The sequence below is a fragment of the Syzygium oleosum genome, unplaced genomic scaffold (genome assembly GCF_021117445.2).
Source record: "Syzygium oleosum isolate NSW1041296 unplaced genomic scaffold, Sole_v2.1 Sole_v2.09, whole genome shotgun sequence".
Taxonomy (NCBI): Eukaryota; Viridiplantae; Streptophyta; class Magnoliopsida; order Myrtales; family Myrtaceae; genus Syzygium; species Syzygium oleosum.
In genome coordinates this window covers 9,969,438-9,988,417 of record NW_026607493.1, presented here as the reverse complement: position 1 = coordinate 9,988,417, position 18,980 = coordinate 9,969,438, and the positions used below count along the sequence as shown (strand labels likewise).

Here is an 18,980-nt window from a genome sequence, read left to right as displayed (position 1 = left end):
GGTATAACGGGCCAGACCGATATGAATTAACATCCATCTATATTTCGAACTGTGCATTCCTTGGGTGGATGGGCCGAATAAACAAGATCGCTACTCGGTAGGCCCAGTATTATTTCCCCTTCACGAATTAACGTCCATCTATTTTTCGAAATGTGCATTTTGCTGCAAAAACACGAAGCAGATGGGATCCATTGCGTTAAAAATCGGATGAGTTATCGCAGTTTGTAACGGGGGCAATCGGTTCTAGGGTGGTCGGTCGTTTCCCACCTTGGAACTTAGGATAGGACTGGGCAGGTCGGTTCCCTATTTGTGGAACTGGGAACCGGCCCACCAAGATTAGTCCCGGAACCGGTAATTTTTTCTAGTAAGAGGGAGTTTCCCAATATTAAAAGAAAAAAATAATTTACTAATAAGAGTTTACTTTAAAAGAAAAGATTATGAAATCTTGGCCAGTCTACTGGTCCGGTCGGTTTCTTATGTGGAACCGGGAACCGGACTAGTTATTCTCGATTTCAAATTTTTGGAAACTGGAACATAGACCAGTCCCCTTGATACCATACAGAACCTCCTTGTTCGACCTAGTCCGATCCGATTCCCGAGTTGGATCGAGATCAATGCACCCCCTTAGTTTGTACCACGTTTTGTGAGGTCGATAACTTTCAATGTTTCTCTAAGGTTAGCTGCGAAGAAATTTGGGACATTTCCGAGTCGGACTCCCCATAGGACGAATTGAACCTAAGAGCTCTGCTAGATCAAAACCATTGTACTCGAAGTTCGATCGTGATCCTTCCGTCGGGACAACGCAGATTGGTCACTGCACAAAAAGATGTGATCAATGTTTGTATTATCTCTTGGAATCGAACCGGCGGGTGCGAAAACTAGGGCGACGTCCTGGAACAGTGATGGACATCGAACGGCTCGTTGCATGCCACGTGTCGGGTCTCCCATGCTTGCACCATATCCAAACAAGGTGCACCTCCCAAGGCACGCACAAACTCCAAGACATACGCCCTTATCGTCTCATCTCCTCCCCACTTCCAATTACGCAATGCAGTTTGGTAATTGTCCGGGAGGATTTCTACCTCTTTAAGAAGTAAATGGAAAGAAAAAGAACAATCAAACTTTGCCGGCGAAAATCAAGCTGATGATGAGCTCCTCCTGCCTGGCACGACTATCCAATTAGGTGACTTGAGGTCAAGCGCACTGAAGATCAAGAAAGTTGATCAATCTACAGGGTGTTGCTTGACTCAATTTTACGTCACGACTCTATTGGATTAAAGTGAAAAAAAAGAGAACGCACACGAAACTAATTTTACTGCTTTGTGGTGTGTGAAGATGTTAGGCTTAATTTGACCTTTGGGTAAGTATGACTTACTTTATTATGACACCTGTCGGGACAGTAGAGTGATTGTAACTAAATTACACCCTTAAAAAGGGCATTTGTTTTTCATAAGAATGACCAGCATACAATTCTCATGTCCGCTCAGAATATCCAAAATCGAGTAATGACCCAGTCACACAAACTATGAGCTTCGACCAAAAAAAAAAACTATAAGCAAGATGCTACATTGAGATGGCATATGGGAGCAATTTGAACTTTCTTATGTTTCAAATTGCTTAGGGATACGTGAGCAATATTAGTAATTAGGGGTGTGCAAAAGAACCAGAAATCGCCCAAAACCAGACCGGACCGGCCCATAATCGGTTCGGTTTCCGATTCTAATTTTTTGGAACCGGTGGGTACTGGTTCGGTTTCCAGTTCTATGTGTGGAACCGCCCACTCGGACCGGACCGGTAATATATATATAATTTGTAAGAAATATTTCCGACCCAAAAAAAGAAAAAAATTTAAGTAAAATGAAAACCCTAAAATCCCTAATTGAAACTCAATGCTCATCAACCTAGTGCTCGTCTCGTCTCACTCTCATCTTGTTTGAGTCGTCTTTCTTCTCTCACTCATGGCTTTGACTCTCAAGCTTAACACTCATTGACTCATGGCCACGCCTCCGACCGTTCATCGCCTCCCTCTCTTACTCTCGATCACCTCCATTTGCGTGAAACTTGGTGGGACAGGTTCCATGGACCTACCCGGGATCCGGACCAGACCGGACCGACGGTCTTATTCCAGGGTGGATCCATGGAACCAAAAGGTGATTCTCGATTTCAATTTTTTGAAACTAGTCCTTAGCGAACGGTTTCCAGTTTCAATGTGAGAACCGCCCACCCGGATTATGCTCACCCTTATTAGTAATTAGGTTTAAAGAGAAAATGATTTTGGTGTTTTGTTAAAAAAGAAAAAAACTCCAAATATAGACCATAACGATAACGCAGGCTGTACCTATCTACTTGCCTCCTAGTGTTTTGTTACTATGTAAGTCCACCGCCCCCTAGCACCTCTAGTCCTCATGTCAACATTCAAAACTTGCCAAGTTGCACTATCACTCCAGGAACATATGATGGATCGCGGGTCATTCGCATACCAATCGCCGGCGAACAACAGGGCCAACACCGAGTCCCGGGTACAACGTCCCTGAGGGGGTGGACACCAGAGAGGGCGTTACGATGCCCAATTCGCCAAGATCCTCACCAAGGACGCCCTGCGGTTCGTCGCCGATCTGCAGAGGGAGTTCCGGGGCCCCATCAGGTACGCCATGGAGTGCCGCCGCGACACCAAGTGACGCTACAAAACGGGCGTGCCGCCCGGGTTTGACCCCGCCACCAGGTACGTGAGGGAAGGAGAGTGGACGTGCGCGCCAGTCCCGCCGGCCGTGGCCGACCGGAGGGTAGAGATCACTGGCCCCGTCGAGCGCAAGATGGTCATCAACGCGCTCAACTCCGGCGCCAAAGTTTTCATGGTGAGCGAATTCTATATCTTCATGTCCATTCAATGAGAACAAAACACCGACATTTCCAACTCATTTAGGAGTATCTTGATGAACTTACTGATGCTAGAGTTCGAGTCTGAAGTCGATTATGATCACGATAACAACATGTTTCGTCCGTATAAATAGGCAGACTTCGAAGATGCGCTATCCCCGAGCTGGGAGAACCTGATGAGAGGGCAAGCGAACCTGAAGGATGCGGTGGATGGGACCATAATGTTCCACGACAAGGACCGAAACAGGGTCTACAAGCTCAATGACCAGATTGCCAAGCTCTTTGTCAGGCCCCGGGGTTGGCACCTGCCCGAGTCTCACATCCTCATTGACGGCGAGCCTGCGACTGGTTGCCTCGTCGACTTTGGCCTCTACTTCTTCCACAACTATGCCTCGTTCAGGAAAACGCAGGGTGCGGGGTTCGGGCCCTTCTTCTATCTCCCTAAGATGGAGCATTCCAGGTATATAACTAGGAATCTTTGCATGACGGGTTGTTCTTACATATCGATCGTCCTGACGAACAATGAAAGGGACCGTTGGATGATTTCAGATTCGGTGATCTTTTAGTCAGTTTAAAAATAAGTTTCTTTATCAGATTTGATGATCTTTTAGTATATTAAGGTATATTAACTTTATTTAAAAGTCAGTCAACTGATAAAGAACGTTTAGATATTACCGTAGTTTGCTAGGCCAGAGTGCCTCCTGAACTTTTCCATGATATTAGCTAAAGGCATTGTCGCATCGGGATCCGCAGGGAAGCCAAGATATGGAACTGCGTCTTTGAGGGGGCGGAGAAGATGGCAGGTATCGAGAGAGGGAGCATAAGGGCAACAGTGTTGATAGAGACGCTACCCGCAGTGTTCCAGATGGACGAGATACTGTACGAGCTGAGGGATCACTCGGCCGGCTTGAACTGCGGAGGATGCATGGGACTACATCTTTAGCTATGTCAAGACCTTCCAGGCTCATCCCGATCGCCTCCTGCCTGACAGAGTTCTGGTGGGGATGACCCAGCACTTCATGAGGTCTTACTCCGATCTCCTCATCCGGACTTGCCATCGGCGCGGTGTTCATGCCATGGGAGGCATGGTATGGAATTTTTTGAGTACTGAAGTAGAGTGGAGCCTTTGGCCATCGGTCTAACCAAAATCTGTCGTCCTAATTTTTTGACAGGCAGCTCAAATCCCGAGCAGAGATGATTCGGCGGATAATGAGGCGGCACTGGATCTAGTAAGGAAGGACAAACTCAGAGAAGTCAGGGCCGGGCACGACGGGACATGGGCCGCGCACCCAGGGTTAATCCCGGTGGTAATGGAAGTCTTCACGAATCACATGGGCAACGCGCCGCACCAGATCCAATCTGTCAAGAGAGAGGACGCGGCCAACATAACTGAGGAAGACCTCCTCCAGAGGCCGAGAGGGGTCCGGACTTTGGAAGGCCTCTGGCTCAACACTAGGGTCGGAATCCAATACCTGGCGGCCTGGCTCACAGGAACAGGGTCGGTACCCCTCTACAATCTCATGGAGGATGCCGCAACTGCCTAGATCAGCCGAGTCCAGAACTGGCAGTGGCTGAAGTACGGCGTGGAGCTGGACGGAGACGGGGTTGGAGTGAGAGTGAGCTTGGACCTGTTCGGAAGGGTGGTGGAGGAAGAGATGGCCAGGATTGAGAGAGAGGTTGGGAACGACAAGTTCAAGAAGGGATTGTACAAGGAGGCTGGCAAGATGTTCACGAGGCAATGCACTGCGCCGGTGCTGGACGATTTCCTGACGCTCGACACCTACAATCACATCGTCCTGCATCATCCTAGGGGGTCTTCCAGGCTCTGAGAGCCTGCTTCTCTCTTATGAATGGCCAAGGGACATTTATTGCTTTGTCTTTACCAATTTCCGCTGCTGCTATGCATGAATAAATTGCGTGTATGACTACCACCGGTCGTTCTGTTTCTGCAAAATTGAGACGATTTTTCTATGATATGGTAGAATAATTGTACAAGATAGACCAATGGTTCGCGTGAAATTAAGCAGTATTCTTCCTTTGCATACAAGGAACATGCATCATTTGAATTACACTTGGCCGCTTTTTGTACCTAAAAGAGTGAAGAAAGTGATCTTTGATGGGCTCGTCCCGCTTTTTGTGCTTATAAGTCAGCTATAGGCCCGAGGTGGCCCATCTTAAAACAACAAAGTGTACCTTATCAAACAGGAAGTCTATAGTGGAGAAAAGGAAATTCCACGAGATATCACCAATAATTTGGAAAAATTGTCCAAAAAGTCCGAGACCGGCGAGGTTGCCCCTTGCCAGTTGTTTCCTTTGGCCGGTCGCCGGCCATCGCCCAAGCCCGGTGACCACTTGGCGGAAGAAGAAGAAGGGAGGAAAAAAAAAGAAAAATAAAATAAAATAAAAAATTCGAGAAAAAATATTTAAAAAATCATTAAAAATTGTTCCGTCAGCATCGACCGGCTGTGTCCACGTCAGTAATTTACAATCAAAATTTGTCAGATAGCCTAAATTGGCAAAATGTAAAAAGGATTAGGACTCAATTGGCAAAATTAAAAGATTTAGGACTGAATTGACAAAAGTACAATAAGTTTAAGATTTTTTGGATAATTTTGCCCCAATAATTAACTTCGTTTTCATGCACGTTGACATATTATTAACAAATAAGATCACTTGCTTATACATATTAATATGAATCCTTTCTTCTAAATTAATATTCCTTACACTCTAAATTATTTGGATAGATAAGAACATCTAAAATTCTCTCCGACTCATGAACGATAAAATTGTAAGCGATTCTTCAACGTTCTCGAGTCATTTTTAGTCGAGATAAGCATTCGTCATCTTCTCCAACCTTTGTACTCGAATTAAAAAAAATGAGTCCTTACGATGCGGCATCCGCGGATTTAGGGGTTACCCTAAACGTAAGTCTTACTCAATATAATTTGAAACAAAGAAGATGATCCAAACCGGTGGTTGTGCCTCTTTTTCGTTGCCCTAGAGTAGAGAGACAATGTTTCTAGCGGCTTCATGGGAAAATATCATTATCTTAAAGTTAACACAAACCTATCCGGTCGACCTTCGGTTATATACATTTAAATTCCCCAAAGTGCTGAGTAGTTGGTACCCATGCGGACACGTGGCGCTGTTCGGAGGATATTTGCCAACTTAGTTAAATGTCAAAATGATCGACGTCGTCGTTTACTTTACGACTCATGATTCTTTCGTTCGACGTGCTTTACAACCATTGGCTGACACAGCAAAAATCATGGCGGTAGATCTGATTTCCTTCCAAAGACAGCGACAACAAAATCTACAGGATCTGCGGGGATCGTTGTACTTTCGTGACTTTTGTTCCTCTATAGGGCAATTTAATAATCAACGCCTTTAGGTGAAAGATCGCACATTATCTGCAACTCTTGGCCAGACACATGGTCTTGGCAAGCATTTTTCAGTAAGTATCAAATGAATCAATGATAGGTCCTAACTTCCACAATTAGAGCTGTCTTTACCCATTTCTTTCATGACTTGTTAATGATAAATGTATGTGTACCGTTCACATCGCGTGTCTCTCTAGATTTTATTGATTAACACTAATAAAGTATGCTTATACTTAAACTTCAAAAGACCATGAGATATGTGGTCATATATATATAATGCTCTTGTAATTGGACGTGAAGAAGCAACTAGTGATCTATTAGGGTTTTGCAAGTTTCACGCATGATGTGTTTCTTAGGATAATAATAATATGTTTGGGAGGTACACGCTATGAGTCAAGACATGACATACATTTATCTCTTTTCAATAGATGTTTGGTCACGTAATTGGGTCATGTTGGACCAACCAAATTCCAGGAGCTGTCATTCCTGTAAAGAATATAGGTTCTTTCCCTCCAACAAGAAACCCGAGAGTCAATCCTGGTCTTCTCTTCTGGTGTGAAATGTAATGAGCATGTACTATAGAGAAAAAGACGTAAGACCCCATCCACAAGGTTTTGATTATAAAAGTGTTAAAGCATAAAATTCATCTCCAATGATATAACTCCATCTAAGTGGCAGATTAGATTTCTTCACACGAATTGGTCCAAGGCATAGATGATTATCTTCACCGAGACCAGGGACATACGCAACGGAAGTTTCCTTCTTTGTCACTTCATCCGTGACTTATCTATACTAAATTAATCCACATGATAAATTATGTATGCATATCATTATCGTACCATTTATAAGATGATGTATGATTATTTAAAATCGATTGAATTGTAATGAGGATGACATTAGATGCATTTTTAAGTTATAACTTTTGCTTATGCAGGAAGCTGCCTGATCAACTCAATTTGCCACGCAAAATAATTATTCATGTTCTAACAAAACAAGAGTGATCTGCCTTGTAGCATTACCTCCACGGATTTCTGTCTCTCTCACTAGGGGAAACATCCTACCTTCGTACCGACCATTTCGGTTCTGTTCTGGTGAACGGCCACATTGGAATAGCACCGCTTGACGAAGAAAGGTTAAGGACGGATGTATGGAACCATGAAGATTTTGCGCAGACCATTTTGTCTTCTTTCGTTCTTGCCAATGACAGACAAATATCAAGAGCTTGAACGAAGGAAGGTTTAGGTCCTTGTCATCGTCGACAAAATGGGTGCTGCCTATATCTCAATAATTTACTCGGGGCACATGGCGCAGGAATAGAAGCCTTATCTCAAACTTCTAGATAAACGTTGAATGATTGAGTCCAAAACTTGGCCTGCAAGCATTGGAGAGAGCCAATTTATGATTCCATGACAAGTGATGTATGGCTCAAAACAGAACGTGTCAAAATGTCTCTGGCGGATCGATGCCTATGAAAAGAAAAAAAAGAAGAAGAGAAAATGCATCGATTTTGGACTTATCTACACCGTCCTGAGATATTGTTCGTGATTCCCGATTAGATTGATGCAAATATAATGGTGTGCTATAGACATCGGTGACACGTTTGCTTTTCTTCTTTTGTAAGTGGGGCTACTAAACTGGCAAAACTGCTTTTGGTCATTGGCTGTGACTTTGCTATTGTGATGTGAAGCTGACTGCTTTGAAGCATGGAGTTATTTGTCTATTCAAGAACTCAGGAGCCCAAAGGATTTCAATCCGTGCGTTGTAGAAGTATTCAATGAAATGTCTTGCCTGATGCTTAAGCATAAGCACGTCAATTATTGTGTAATTGGTGTACTAACCAAAAGAAACGGGTGAATGCCGAAACTTAGATCTGTGATGCTCACATAGTGCAATCATTTTACATTCCCGCGGACCATCTATATAAGACACGAAATATCCTCAGGAGTTTTGCTGAATTGTTAGGACATGATATCATGTTGGTGGCTTGAAGAGTGTCCTCATGACTTGGAGCACCATCAAAAGTAACTTTCTCAGGACCAGGCCAAGGGGGCCTTTTGCCCTAGTGATTTCAACACGTGCGATATAGATAGAGCGTGTTGAGAACCGATGAGATTAACCAAGTGTCATAAGAGGTCGAAACATCTAGCGAAATTCAAATGGAAAAGGAAAACGCGTAAGGCATGATGTCATGCTTTCCTTATTATAATCTAAAGCATGCATCACTCATCTTGAAGTATCTCTATGGCAACATTGAAGAATGACTTGTTCTTTGTTCTAGATGATCCATCGTTGGACCAACCAATGAGCAAACTTGTATTCGTGGATATGCCAGTAGAACTTATGAAAGTAAGCATATGTGAACTTATAATGGAAGTATAGGACTCGGTTCCGTCGGCCGACAACTATAATTAGATTGTTCCGTATTTTTACTTGACTGAAATTAACGTGTGAAATTAACATGACACTCGACCCCTTAAAGATGTAAATCATGAAAATATTGATCTCTTACGTATCTAAACAAGTTCCCTCGTGACTTTGGTAGAGATATAACTTAAGATTAATTGTTGCAGAGCGCCAACCTTATTTTCCTTTTTTGTAACAGAGTCAACCTAACTTTGGAGCAACTTTAAGATGACGAAATAATTCGACAAAAAAGCATTAAGGGTTGCAAAGAATAATCATGATAAGATAGAACCGTACGTACTTGAGCAACTTATTTATTGGTTTTCGCTGTAGATGAATTAACATATATTGCCGTATTGCCTCGCCCTCTTTTATTGGGAAAATGTATCGTCCTTAGCATAAACTAAGATTCCAAGAAAACGGTTTAGTAAAATCACAAACTTTTCATTTATGGTTGGTAAATTTTAATTAGAGATGATAATTATCCAAATTAGCCAGTAATTTCCAGTTAATTTCTTTTTTTTTTCTTTCTTTGGCACCGGCAACTTCATGAAAAGACCGATAAACCACGGATTTCTTGAATTATTAATGCGCGGAAGAACAAAAGACCAGTGCGGAGGCAAGTATATATAAAACGTGCACCAATGCTATATATTTCATGAAAAAGAGGTTGAGAAGACTCATTCTCTAAATGATATGGTATCGTTGCACATTGAATAGTATCAAATGAAATACATAGAATGAGTTATTTCTTGTGATATTCTAATATGATATAAATCCTTATAAGATAACTTCTTGAATATTGAATAAAATCTTGCCCATGGCCTAACTTCTCGAAAATTGTATAATATCTTGGCCGAGGCCAGTCCCTTACTCGGCCCACTATTATTATTATTATTATTATTATTATTATTGATTGTTTAGAATTCAAATCGTATCCGGATTAGTTTTCGTGAATCATAAAGGGTACCCTCTCTGCATCAGCTTAAATCCAAAATCACTAGAAAATGATTTTCAAGGGATAAGTCTTCATGTGAGCCTGTAATAATTTTAAAGGGATAAGTATATTGAAAGTCCTAAAATTTGTCAGAAAAATAAAATTGAATACTAAAACTTTAAAAGTGCAATCAAATCTTAAAACTTATTATTCAAGTGCAATTGAAGTGCAATCAGTTTCTAAAACTTATCAATTTGATGCAATCAAATCTTACAATTTATCAAGTTTGATTCAATTAAGTCCTAAAACTTGATAGTATTTTTCGTTTGTCAAGTTGGACGGAGTTAATAGAATGACTTGATTGCATTGATTGCACCAACTTGACAAGTTTTAAGACTTAATTGCACTTTTGAAAATTTTAAGATTCAATTGTACTTTCGTGATAAATTTTAATATTTCTAAAATAATTACCTCGATTTTCAATGAGACCCTTTTTGTTGTCTACCTCAACCAATGACTAATGAGACACGTCTCTCCAAACGGGTCCCAGTTTGAACCTTCTCCAACCAATAATTACTCTACTTCCCCAATCGGATCGTTCAATCGCTACATTGACTCAACACGCGTCCGCAATCACGTGGGTCGCCGTGCCTACACTTTCTTCTATATATATGTATATATGTATAATGATAAATGTCATAGCTCCATGCAAATAAAAGCCCCCTGTTCTCTTCCGATGATCGCTCAGACCTCAAGCAAACACAAACTAGCTCAGATCCTTAAAGGAATAGTTTTATGTGTACGTGTTTTGTAGATATATACAGTGAAACATATTGAAGAAGGAAGGGGGTGTTGAAAATGGCAACCGAGAGAAGTGGCTATTATTATTCTCGGTCGTCGTCGGAGATGGACAGGATCTTGCTCAGATTCCGGCCGATCGCCCCGAGGCCGGCAGCCAGCGGGTCGGGCTCCGGCGGATCTCGTTCCTCGCCCGAGAGCAGCGGCCGTTACAACGTCAAGCCGGTGATCAGAAAGAGAAGAAGATACAGCAAGCGCGGGAAAGATGACGGCAAGAAGCAGCCCGGCTCACGGCGCAACAGAAAACGAAAGTCGTGTTGTGAGGAAAAGATCATGTATGGATCATCAGGTGAGACAGATTCTCTTGGCTTAATGAAACGGATTATGTTAATAACCTTTACCTACGGACCAAAAAAAAAAAATAACCTTTACTTTTTTTGTTTTCCTAGATCGTTATAAGTGCAATTATCCAGCGCAGAAAAAAGTGTCAGAAAAATCCTAAACCTTTTACATTAGTGCCAATTTAGTCCGAAACTTTTTTTTTGTGCCAATTCAGTCCTAAACCTTTTGTCTTTGTGCCAATTTAGTCCTTCTAGCTAATTTTAGCCGGATTTTACTTATGTGGACGCCGTGGCTGGCTTACGTGACATCGCTGACGATGACGTGGATAATTTTTAATGATATTTTAATATTTTTGATTATTTATTTATTTATTTTTTCCTTTCTTTTTCGGTCCGGCGACCTGCTAGAGGCCAGGGGGCCACTGGTGAGCCCTGCTGGCCACTGGCGAGGCTCGCTGTCGTCGGCAACGGCGATGACAAGCCTCGCCAACGATTGGGCAAGGCTTGCCCTCGTCGACCAGCGCGAGACTCACTGGAGGCTGGGTGAGGTTGCCCTCGCCGGATCTGACGGGAGTCGAGCCTCGCCGGCCAACGCGAGGCTCGCTGGAGGATAGGGGGCCTTTGGCGAGCCCCGCCGGCCATTGGCGAGGCTCGCCCTTGCTAGATCTGGCGAGGGTGAGCCTCGCCTAGGCTAGCGTGAGGCTCGAACCCTCGCCAGGGGTCGGCCTCGCCTAGACTAGATCTAGCGAGGCCGACTCTCGTGTAGGCCAAGGCGGCCTCGCCAGATCTGGAGAGGGGAGCCCTCACCGGGGCTCTCCCAGCCTGGTCGAGTGACGGTGATCCTCGCCCAGGCAAGGGTAGCCCACCCGGCCATTGCCTGTGGCCGGTCATCGGCAAAGGGCGGAAGGGAGGAAGAAAAAAAAAAGAAAAAAATCAGAAAAAAATTAAAAAATCGAAAAAATATTAAAATATTATTAAAAATTGTTCATGTCAACGCAGGCGATACCACGTAGGCCAATCGGCGTCCATGTCAGCAAAATCCAACCAAAATTAGCCAGAAGACTGAATTGACACCAGTTCAAAAGGTTTAAGACTAAATTGGCACAAAAAAAAGGTTTAGGATTTTTCTGACACTTTTCCCATTCAACGCATGTTAGTAATTTCAAATTCTATGCAATTTTTCTCTTAAATTATCTGATTATGCTTTAGAATTCATTAATTTTATTTTTTTGAAGTATGCTTAACAAAAGTTCTGAAGACACCCACCATTAATATACCAATGAAAGTAGGTTCATGTTTTAAGACTTGCATGTTCTTTTGATGAACTGCTCTTTCTCGTGTGCGCGCGCGCGCGTGTAATTTTTTTTGCCGACTGGCAACAGTTGATGCAAAGAATTTCGTTTTTGGCCAACAACACTGATGCAAAGATTGAGCTCATGAATATATGAGGATGATGCATTAAAATTTCTCCTAATATATGAAGTTATGATGGATGAATATTAAGAATAATGATTGAAAAGGAAGAAGTCCTTCGCCTTTTGTTTCTCTTATTCATCGAAGTACTTTCAAGGATGCAAAAATAATTCACTCGAAAAATTAACGATGACCATAACTTCTTTTTACACTTTAATTATATGTAAAAGAATTTCTTCCACAAATATTCCTCTTCAAGCGGAGGAGCAGGCGTAGGCAGAAAGGAGAAAAAGATGGTCTAAGTTGAAATAATGGCCTCAGTATAAGTGAAAATGACAGAAATGGTCCCTGAACTTTGGCCCAATATGCAATGTGATCCATGAACTTTTAATTTATTCAACGTGGTCTGTCCCAGAACTTTAGCCCAATGTGCAATGTGGTCCTTAAACTTTTAATTTGTTCAAAAATGGTCCATGAACTTTTGGTACATGTTCAGTTTAATCCCTAAACTATATGAAAATGTTTAATATAATCCATAATCTTGAATTAATGGAATGACAATATTGAATATTTTTATATAGTCTAGGGACTACATTGAACATGTATCAAAAGTTTAGCGACTATATTGAACAAATTAAAAGTTCAGGGACCACATTGTATATTAGATTAAAGTTTAGGGACACATTGAGCAAATTAAAACTTCAAAGACCACGTTGCACAGTCAAAGTTCAGGGATCATCGTCATTATTCCTTAGTATAAAATACAACTCCATCTTCTTTTCCAGTTTCTTTCTGATTAATATATAGTTGCAGTTGCTGATGTGAGAGAGCTAAACATATCATTTTACTTTCTGCCCGTGGAAATCTTAGGTTTTCTTCGTATGGTTAACACGTGTGTAAGGAAATCAAAGTCAATTGCATGAATATCTACCATGTCTCCTTATACTCTGTTGGAGACACCAAGCAAAAAAGAGGGAACGAAAGTGGTTGTCGAAAATTGAGAAGGTCATTCAAATTTTCATGAGAGTTATTGCTGGGAAAATTCTAAATTTCCACTAATTCTTATTCCTTAACACCTTCATTATCTTTCCCTTGTTTCCAAACAATGCAAGTATCTAGCATACGAAAATACACACAAATGGGAAAATCAATGAACTTTTATTTCGTCTATATACAGTGAAAATTGTTAAGTTAGTGTTTCCAATTTTTACTTTTGATTGTAATGGCTTGTGCAGACTTAGGAGAGACTCCAGGACCTCAAACCCTCGGGTGGCTCTGCTTCGGCAATCAAGACGAAGCTCACGCCGAAGAGAGCTACACCCCCAAGAAGACGTCGATGACGCCACGTGTGCTCAGTCCGGCGCATCAGATGTCGGCAGTCCTAAGCCCAGCGACACCGCGGAATCCGACGGTTGCGTCAACGGTCAGCGTTGAATGGCTGACCGACTCGTGGGTGGCTTCGGATGCTCTAGGGCGCACGGACGCCGAGAGGAGGAGCAACCTGGAGAGGGACACATGTCCGGGATTCACATCCGATGGGTGGGGGAGGGTGACGTGGGCTAACGGGGCGTTCAGGAGGATGGTGGGTGCGGCGGAGGACCGGAGCAAGCTCGTGGTGTGGCTGGTGGCGAAGGAGGGAGTGCCTGAGATGGCGGTGTTCACGTGTAGGGTGAGGATGCAGTACGCGAGCAGTGGCGAGGGGAGGAGCTGCTCGCTCACGCTGCCGTGCGATGTGTGGAGGATGGATGGCGGTGGTTTTGCATGGAGGCTTGACGTCGACGCCGCTCTAACTCTCGGTTTGGGACTATAATTATATAATTACCAAAAGAGGAAGAATAACGAAAGGAAAATGGGCAAACACGAATCATGGGACGCTCAAAAGTTGTGAATGTGTGATGATATCTGCTGTTTCGCAAGATCTTTGTGTTGTGGCTGCTCTTATCCCTCCTTTGAAATATTGGCCTTTCTTATGATTTCAAACAAGAAAATGCTTTAATCTATCTAACTTCGCATTTCAATCACGTTCAATTTTGAAGTATTGTTGGGATTCGGATGATGAACAAATTGGAGTACGCCCGAGATATCGCTTTGGTTCGACATCTCTCTCTCGAGAGAAGATGGGATCGGAAGAGCAGAAGGAAAACAATGTATAGACATGATACATAATTTGATAAAAATGAATGATCCAGATATTTGTCTCCAAAGCCAGAAATATATGGACATAATAGTATTTCGATACCCGATCGATTAAGAAAAACTCTATCGACGTAAGACAGACACACAATTAGTTTTCATTTTTGTCAGCCATCAAGTAGAACTATGTATCAAGAATAAAACTTGAAGTTCTTGGCTTGAATTATTATCTCCCTCAACGCACCAATGGGGGCTAAAACCATTAGCAAAACGCCAAGTATAATGCAGATCTGGAAAAAGGCATTTTCATCAAGAAATGTTAGATTTAGCGGCTGCATAAAGTGCCAAATCGATATCATTTGCAAGATGTCGTAGCATTAAAGAAACTGTGTAAGCAACATACCCAGTTAGCGAGCCAAGAGAAGCTGAATTTCTCTGGCTTGTAGATAGCAAGCCACATGATGCAAGGCAGCTGAAATTATCATACAAAAGTTAAAAAATAATCAGCATATAAGTTATGTTTTATACAGGTTAATGAATGTAGAGCCAATTGCTTACATAATATGTTGTTGGAGCAAAAGCAAATCCTCCGAAGAAGCTGAGAAGCCCTCCGAAAAATGGGAATGTGATGGCCAGGAACATCGTCAAAGCTGATCGCAAAACACAATTCATATCCAATTAATTAAGTGATCAAAAATACAATTTTGAAAACTATCTGATAAAATGATGAAATGAGAGTTAGGGTCGGAATAAGTTTGGATGACTCACCGACATATACGTTGCGAGTAATGAACCGGAGCATCCTAGTCGGCTTGAACTTCATTTTCTTCACCAAGCACGCTTCCATCATGTCAAACACCGGTATCGCGAACACCTGATATCCACATGACATCTTGTCGGCAAAAGAAAACGGAAGAAAGGTGTACAGACATAGGTAATCAATTGAAGAGAAGGGATTGAATTAGCTATCTATACCTGATAGCTCCCGATTACATGAATCACAACAAACATATTAGCCGCGGCAATGAGCCACCGGGGCTTCTCGAGGGATATGAGGATGTTATCCTGGACTGAGTTTCCAAACATCCAGTAGCCAACAAATGCGACTGGGAAGTAACACAAGGCGACAATCCCGTAAGCACAAACGACTCCCTTCCACATCGGTTTCTTCGACGGCTTTTCGGGTGTCGAAGGGATCGTGGCCTGAATTTCCAGTACGACATTGTGACCAGCAAATGCGAACGCGATATCGCCCAGTGCGCTGAAGAATCCGAAAACTCGGCCCGTGGTTGTCGAAGCCCTACTTCCATATTGAACGTCTGGTTGAACCCCTCTGTGTGCTGATGCTATCCATGCGATTGTTGAGTAACTGCAAGGTTACATGTTATGATTGCTCTTTCAAGAATATTGCCATGAAAAAATCGCATGCTGAATGATGAAAACTTCACAGACAGTGTTTGGTCCACAACAAAAGCGCTTGATCAGTTACAAAAATTAGACGGAATTACCTAATATTTAGGTCGACATGAACTACCAGATTAATTCTAAGTGTATCCAAGGTGAAACAAAAGGCATCCTTTCAGCATCAGAAGATTATCCTACAAACAAGTAAAGTGCAGGATTATCAAATTTCTTAATTAACTTGACATGAGGTGCCTAGCTATTATGAGGCAATTTTCAGTCCCTTCATAGGAAAGCTCCACATCAAAATACAGAAGGGGAAACTTTGGATAGGTAACATGATTAGAAGCTACTTTAAAAGTCACTAAAGAAAAAATAGATGAAATGAGGAACATGTTGTGTGTACATTCACCAATAAATTTACAGTTTAAGAGGTTTAAAGAGATTTGTAATTATAAAAGGGAATGTTATCTGATATTAAAGTGTGCAATTGCCAAATTTTATGATTTCATACTTTAGGACGTGTCAATGAGAACCAAAAATAGTGTTTGGACTAATAATTCTTAGAAAATATAATTTCCTATAGTTACAATAAAAAGACAAAAAAAAAAAAGTTATCTGGCAATCCGAAGAATTAAATACCTCAAAGACATGACGGCTGCGGCGAGAGAGACACCGGTGATGGAATTGAAGCTGGGGAGGTGAGAGAGGACGAAGTGGACCGCTGCGAAGATCATGATGAAGTAGGTCGTCTTGATCGGCTTGCAGTCGGGGCACACTGTGTCGTGGAATTTCTGGAGCGATTTCCCGCCTGTGATCATGTACACGATGTCCACCCCGACCTCGACCATCAGCTGCTGCGGCACCACCACCCAGAGCCCCAGCTTGCCGCCGAAGGCATGTTGTCCTAGCTCGTGGTACCGGTCGAATCTCTTCCCCGGCACCATCTCATGCATCTCCACCATTTGCCACAGAGTGTATAGCGTGATGATCCATGACAGGATCATAACAGCGGCCCCAGGCCCCCTAGAACAGTATACATTGATAATCAGATCATCGAGATAAAACAATGAAAGACATTGACCAAAGTCACACGTGACAAGAACCTGGACCTAGATGAGAAGATTAATGATGCGTTGACGTATGAAAAAGAAAGAAAAACTGACCACCCAAGTTGAGATATGGCATAAGGAAGCCCTAGGACCCCAGCTCCAACCATGGCAGTGACATTGTGAAAGGCAGAGTACCACCACTTTGCGTTCCTGGACTTGGTGATTGGAAGCCAGTCATTGAGATCTTTCTCTGACATTTTCTTGTTGTTGAGCGATTGATCATCGATTTCCATCTCTGTCTCTCTCTTTCTGTTGTTTTCGTTTCACATCCGGGAGTTCTATGGAAAGAGCCAGTGAACAGGTAAAGGTGTGTCAAGATAGAAAAGATAGCTAGCTAAGTGCTTCGAAATATCTCAGGATCTTTTATTCTGTTAGCAACAGAAGATACGTGTTGCCAACAATCGGGGAAAATTTTTCTAGATACGTCCAGTTTGTGCGAGTCGATGCACCAAAGCCCTTGATTTTGTTGGATCTGGTGTCGGATTCACATGATCTAACGATCACGATGTATTGAGTTTAGCATGAATTGGTGCATCCAATCCTATACTGCATAGCTCTCCAGCGAAAGCTTAGATCCGCTTTGGACTGAGGCTAATATGGAATTTGATGTAGCTTCCAGATTGATACGAGAATGTGACCAAGCCTAAGAATATTAAAGCTACCTTTGTTCAGCTCTTTCTTTGTGTGTCTGTGTAATTTATTCCCCCATCTTTTGCTGAAAATTAGCATCTGAATCCATTAACCCAACAAAGCTATATCGGAATCATATTCTAGCCCTTGATTACATTATCGTAGATTCATTTTTGAGTCGGTGCTTGCTAGTGAACATGTCAATTTCAGGGCAAAATGTAGGGAACTGATGAGCCTTTGACTTGATTTGGTTTTGCTTTTCTTTTTCCTGCCAAGTGATTTTATTCTGGTGGCTAGATACCCCTAAGTGATCTTGAATTGTATAAATATGTATACAATTGATTTCTGTCTCTATCTCTTGTGTTTGATATAAAAAAAATTGCTAAGCTATTTTGCTATCAATGTAATTTTAAGAGAACTTACATATGGCAAGTACAGAGACGAGATCCTCACAATATTAGCTCCTAGACGAATGATAAGATTACATGACAAGCAATTTTAAATTTGACTGATTTGATCGGCGACAAATTTGTGGATGGAATCATAATCATTTGAGTTACGGCGCTCAAACCATGTATTTGAATAGTATAGCTTTTTCTTTTGTTGAGATAAGAGGATGTAAGTGAAGAACTCCATGGCGGTAACGAAACTTACTGAAAGTTACCCATAAACCTCCATCAAACCATTTAATCTTCGGTTACTAATCAATAATCTCCGCCGTCTGTCTCCTAATCAGATTCTCTTTTACGAGTTCCTACTTTTCATTAGCTTTTTAGTGTCTTCCAGATAGACACGATTCCTTCCTAATTGTCATACAAAATGATCGCCTCTTTTCCGCGACGTGCAATCGCTCGTGCATTACTAGTTTCGATTAAAAGAAAAGAGACTGCAGGACATTTCGGCACAAAATTTAGCCCACTGGAGACTGGACTCAATGTGACCTTCGTTTTAATAAAAGGAAGGAGCTAGAAATTACTCTCTTGACTTGAATTTTAAAACCGGGTGCATAAAATAGAATTTAATCTCTTTTGGAAAAGTATGTTTTGGTCGGAGTTATCATGGATTGGCAATAAATAACACAGCAAATTGGTATAAGCAATTGCCGTCTACATCTTCATCTTTTCCATCCAATGATGGTGTGAGGAAATTATGCTCCACATTGCGATCGATTAGAAACTTAGGAGTCGTCAAGTCCAATATCTCTCTTCCTCAACAGGAATCTCTACACAGAGTATAGCTCCGCTAAATTAGCCGTGACTTGTGCTTACTCGGACATAAACAGAATAAGCAATGAGATTGGTGCAGTTCTTTGCCGGCTGGACATTCTGACGCAGGAGAGACTGAGTGATAATAAAAGATAAAAGAGGCTAAACAAGCAAGCAAGTTAAGTAAATCTCTGAGAAACAAATGAGGGATATACAGCAGCCATTTTCATAACAAGATCAGTCTTGTCTATCAGACTATCTATATAAGGATAACAAGGTTGTTCCTCTTAGTAATGAAATAGAGAAGTATAAAGTACCCCAATCAAGTGTCAAGATTTAGATGCTTAAGT

At 42.0% G+C, this 18,980-nt stretch overlaps 3 protein-coding genes across 3 annotated transcripts; 2 read left to right on the top strand and 1 right to left on the bottom strand.

The window, feature by feature from the left end:
• The first annotated feature begins 2,137 nt into the window (after positions 1–2,137).
• LOC115662152 (malate synthase, glyoxysomal) lies at positions 2,138–4,706 on the top strand. The gene is given in 7 exon segments (XM_030584335.2): positions 2,138–2,150; positions 2,501–2,547; positions 2,550–2,855; positions 3,012–3,337; positions 3,631–3,799; positions 3,801–3,965; positions 4,050–4,706. Coding segments are annotated over 7 exon segments (1,683 nt in total).
• A 5,590-nt stretch (positions 4,707–10,296) lies between these two features.
• Positions 10,297–14,150, top strand: LOC115694560 (uncharacterized). Its single transcript, XM_030621661.2, has 2 exons — positions 10,297–10,744; positions 13,385–14,150. The coding sequence occupies exons 1-2, from the start codon at positions 10,456–10,458 to the stop codon at positions 13,957–13,959; spliced, it is 864 nt and encodes a 287-aa protein (XP_030477521.2). The 5' UTR covers positions 10,297–10,455; the 3' UTR covers positions 13,960–14,150.
• A 147-nt stretch (positions 14,151–14,297) lies between these two features.
• LOC115694549 (lysine histidine transporter 1-like) lies at positions 14,298–17,128 on the bottom strand. The gene is made up of 7 exons (XM_030621656.2): positions 16,850–17,128; positions 16,326–16,709; positions 15,258–15,651; positions 15,051–15,156; positions 14,841–14,932; positions 14,686–14,754; positions 14,298–14,572 (listed from the first exon to the last, which is right to left on the bottom strand). The coding sequence occupies exons 1-7, from the start codon at positions 17,026–17,028 to the stop codon at positions 14,474–14,476; spliced, it is 1,323 nt and encodes a 440-aa protein (XP_030477516.1). The 5' UTR covers positions 17,029–17,128; the 3' UTR covers positions 14,298–14,473.
• Between the last annotated feature and the right edge of the window lie 1,852 nt (positions 17,129–18,980).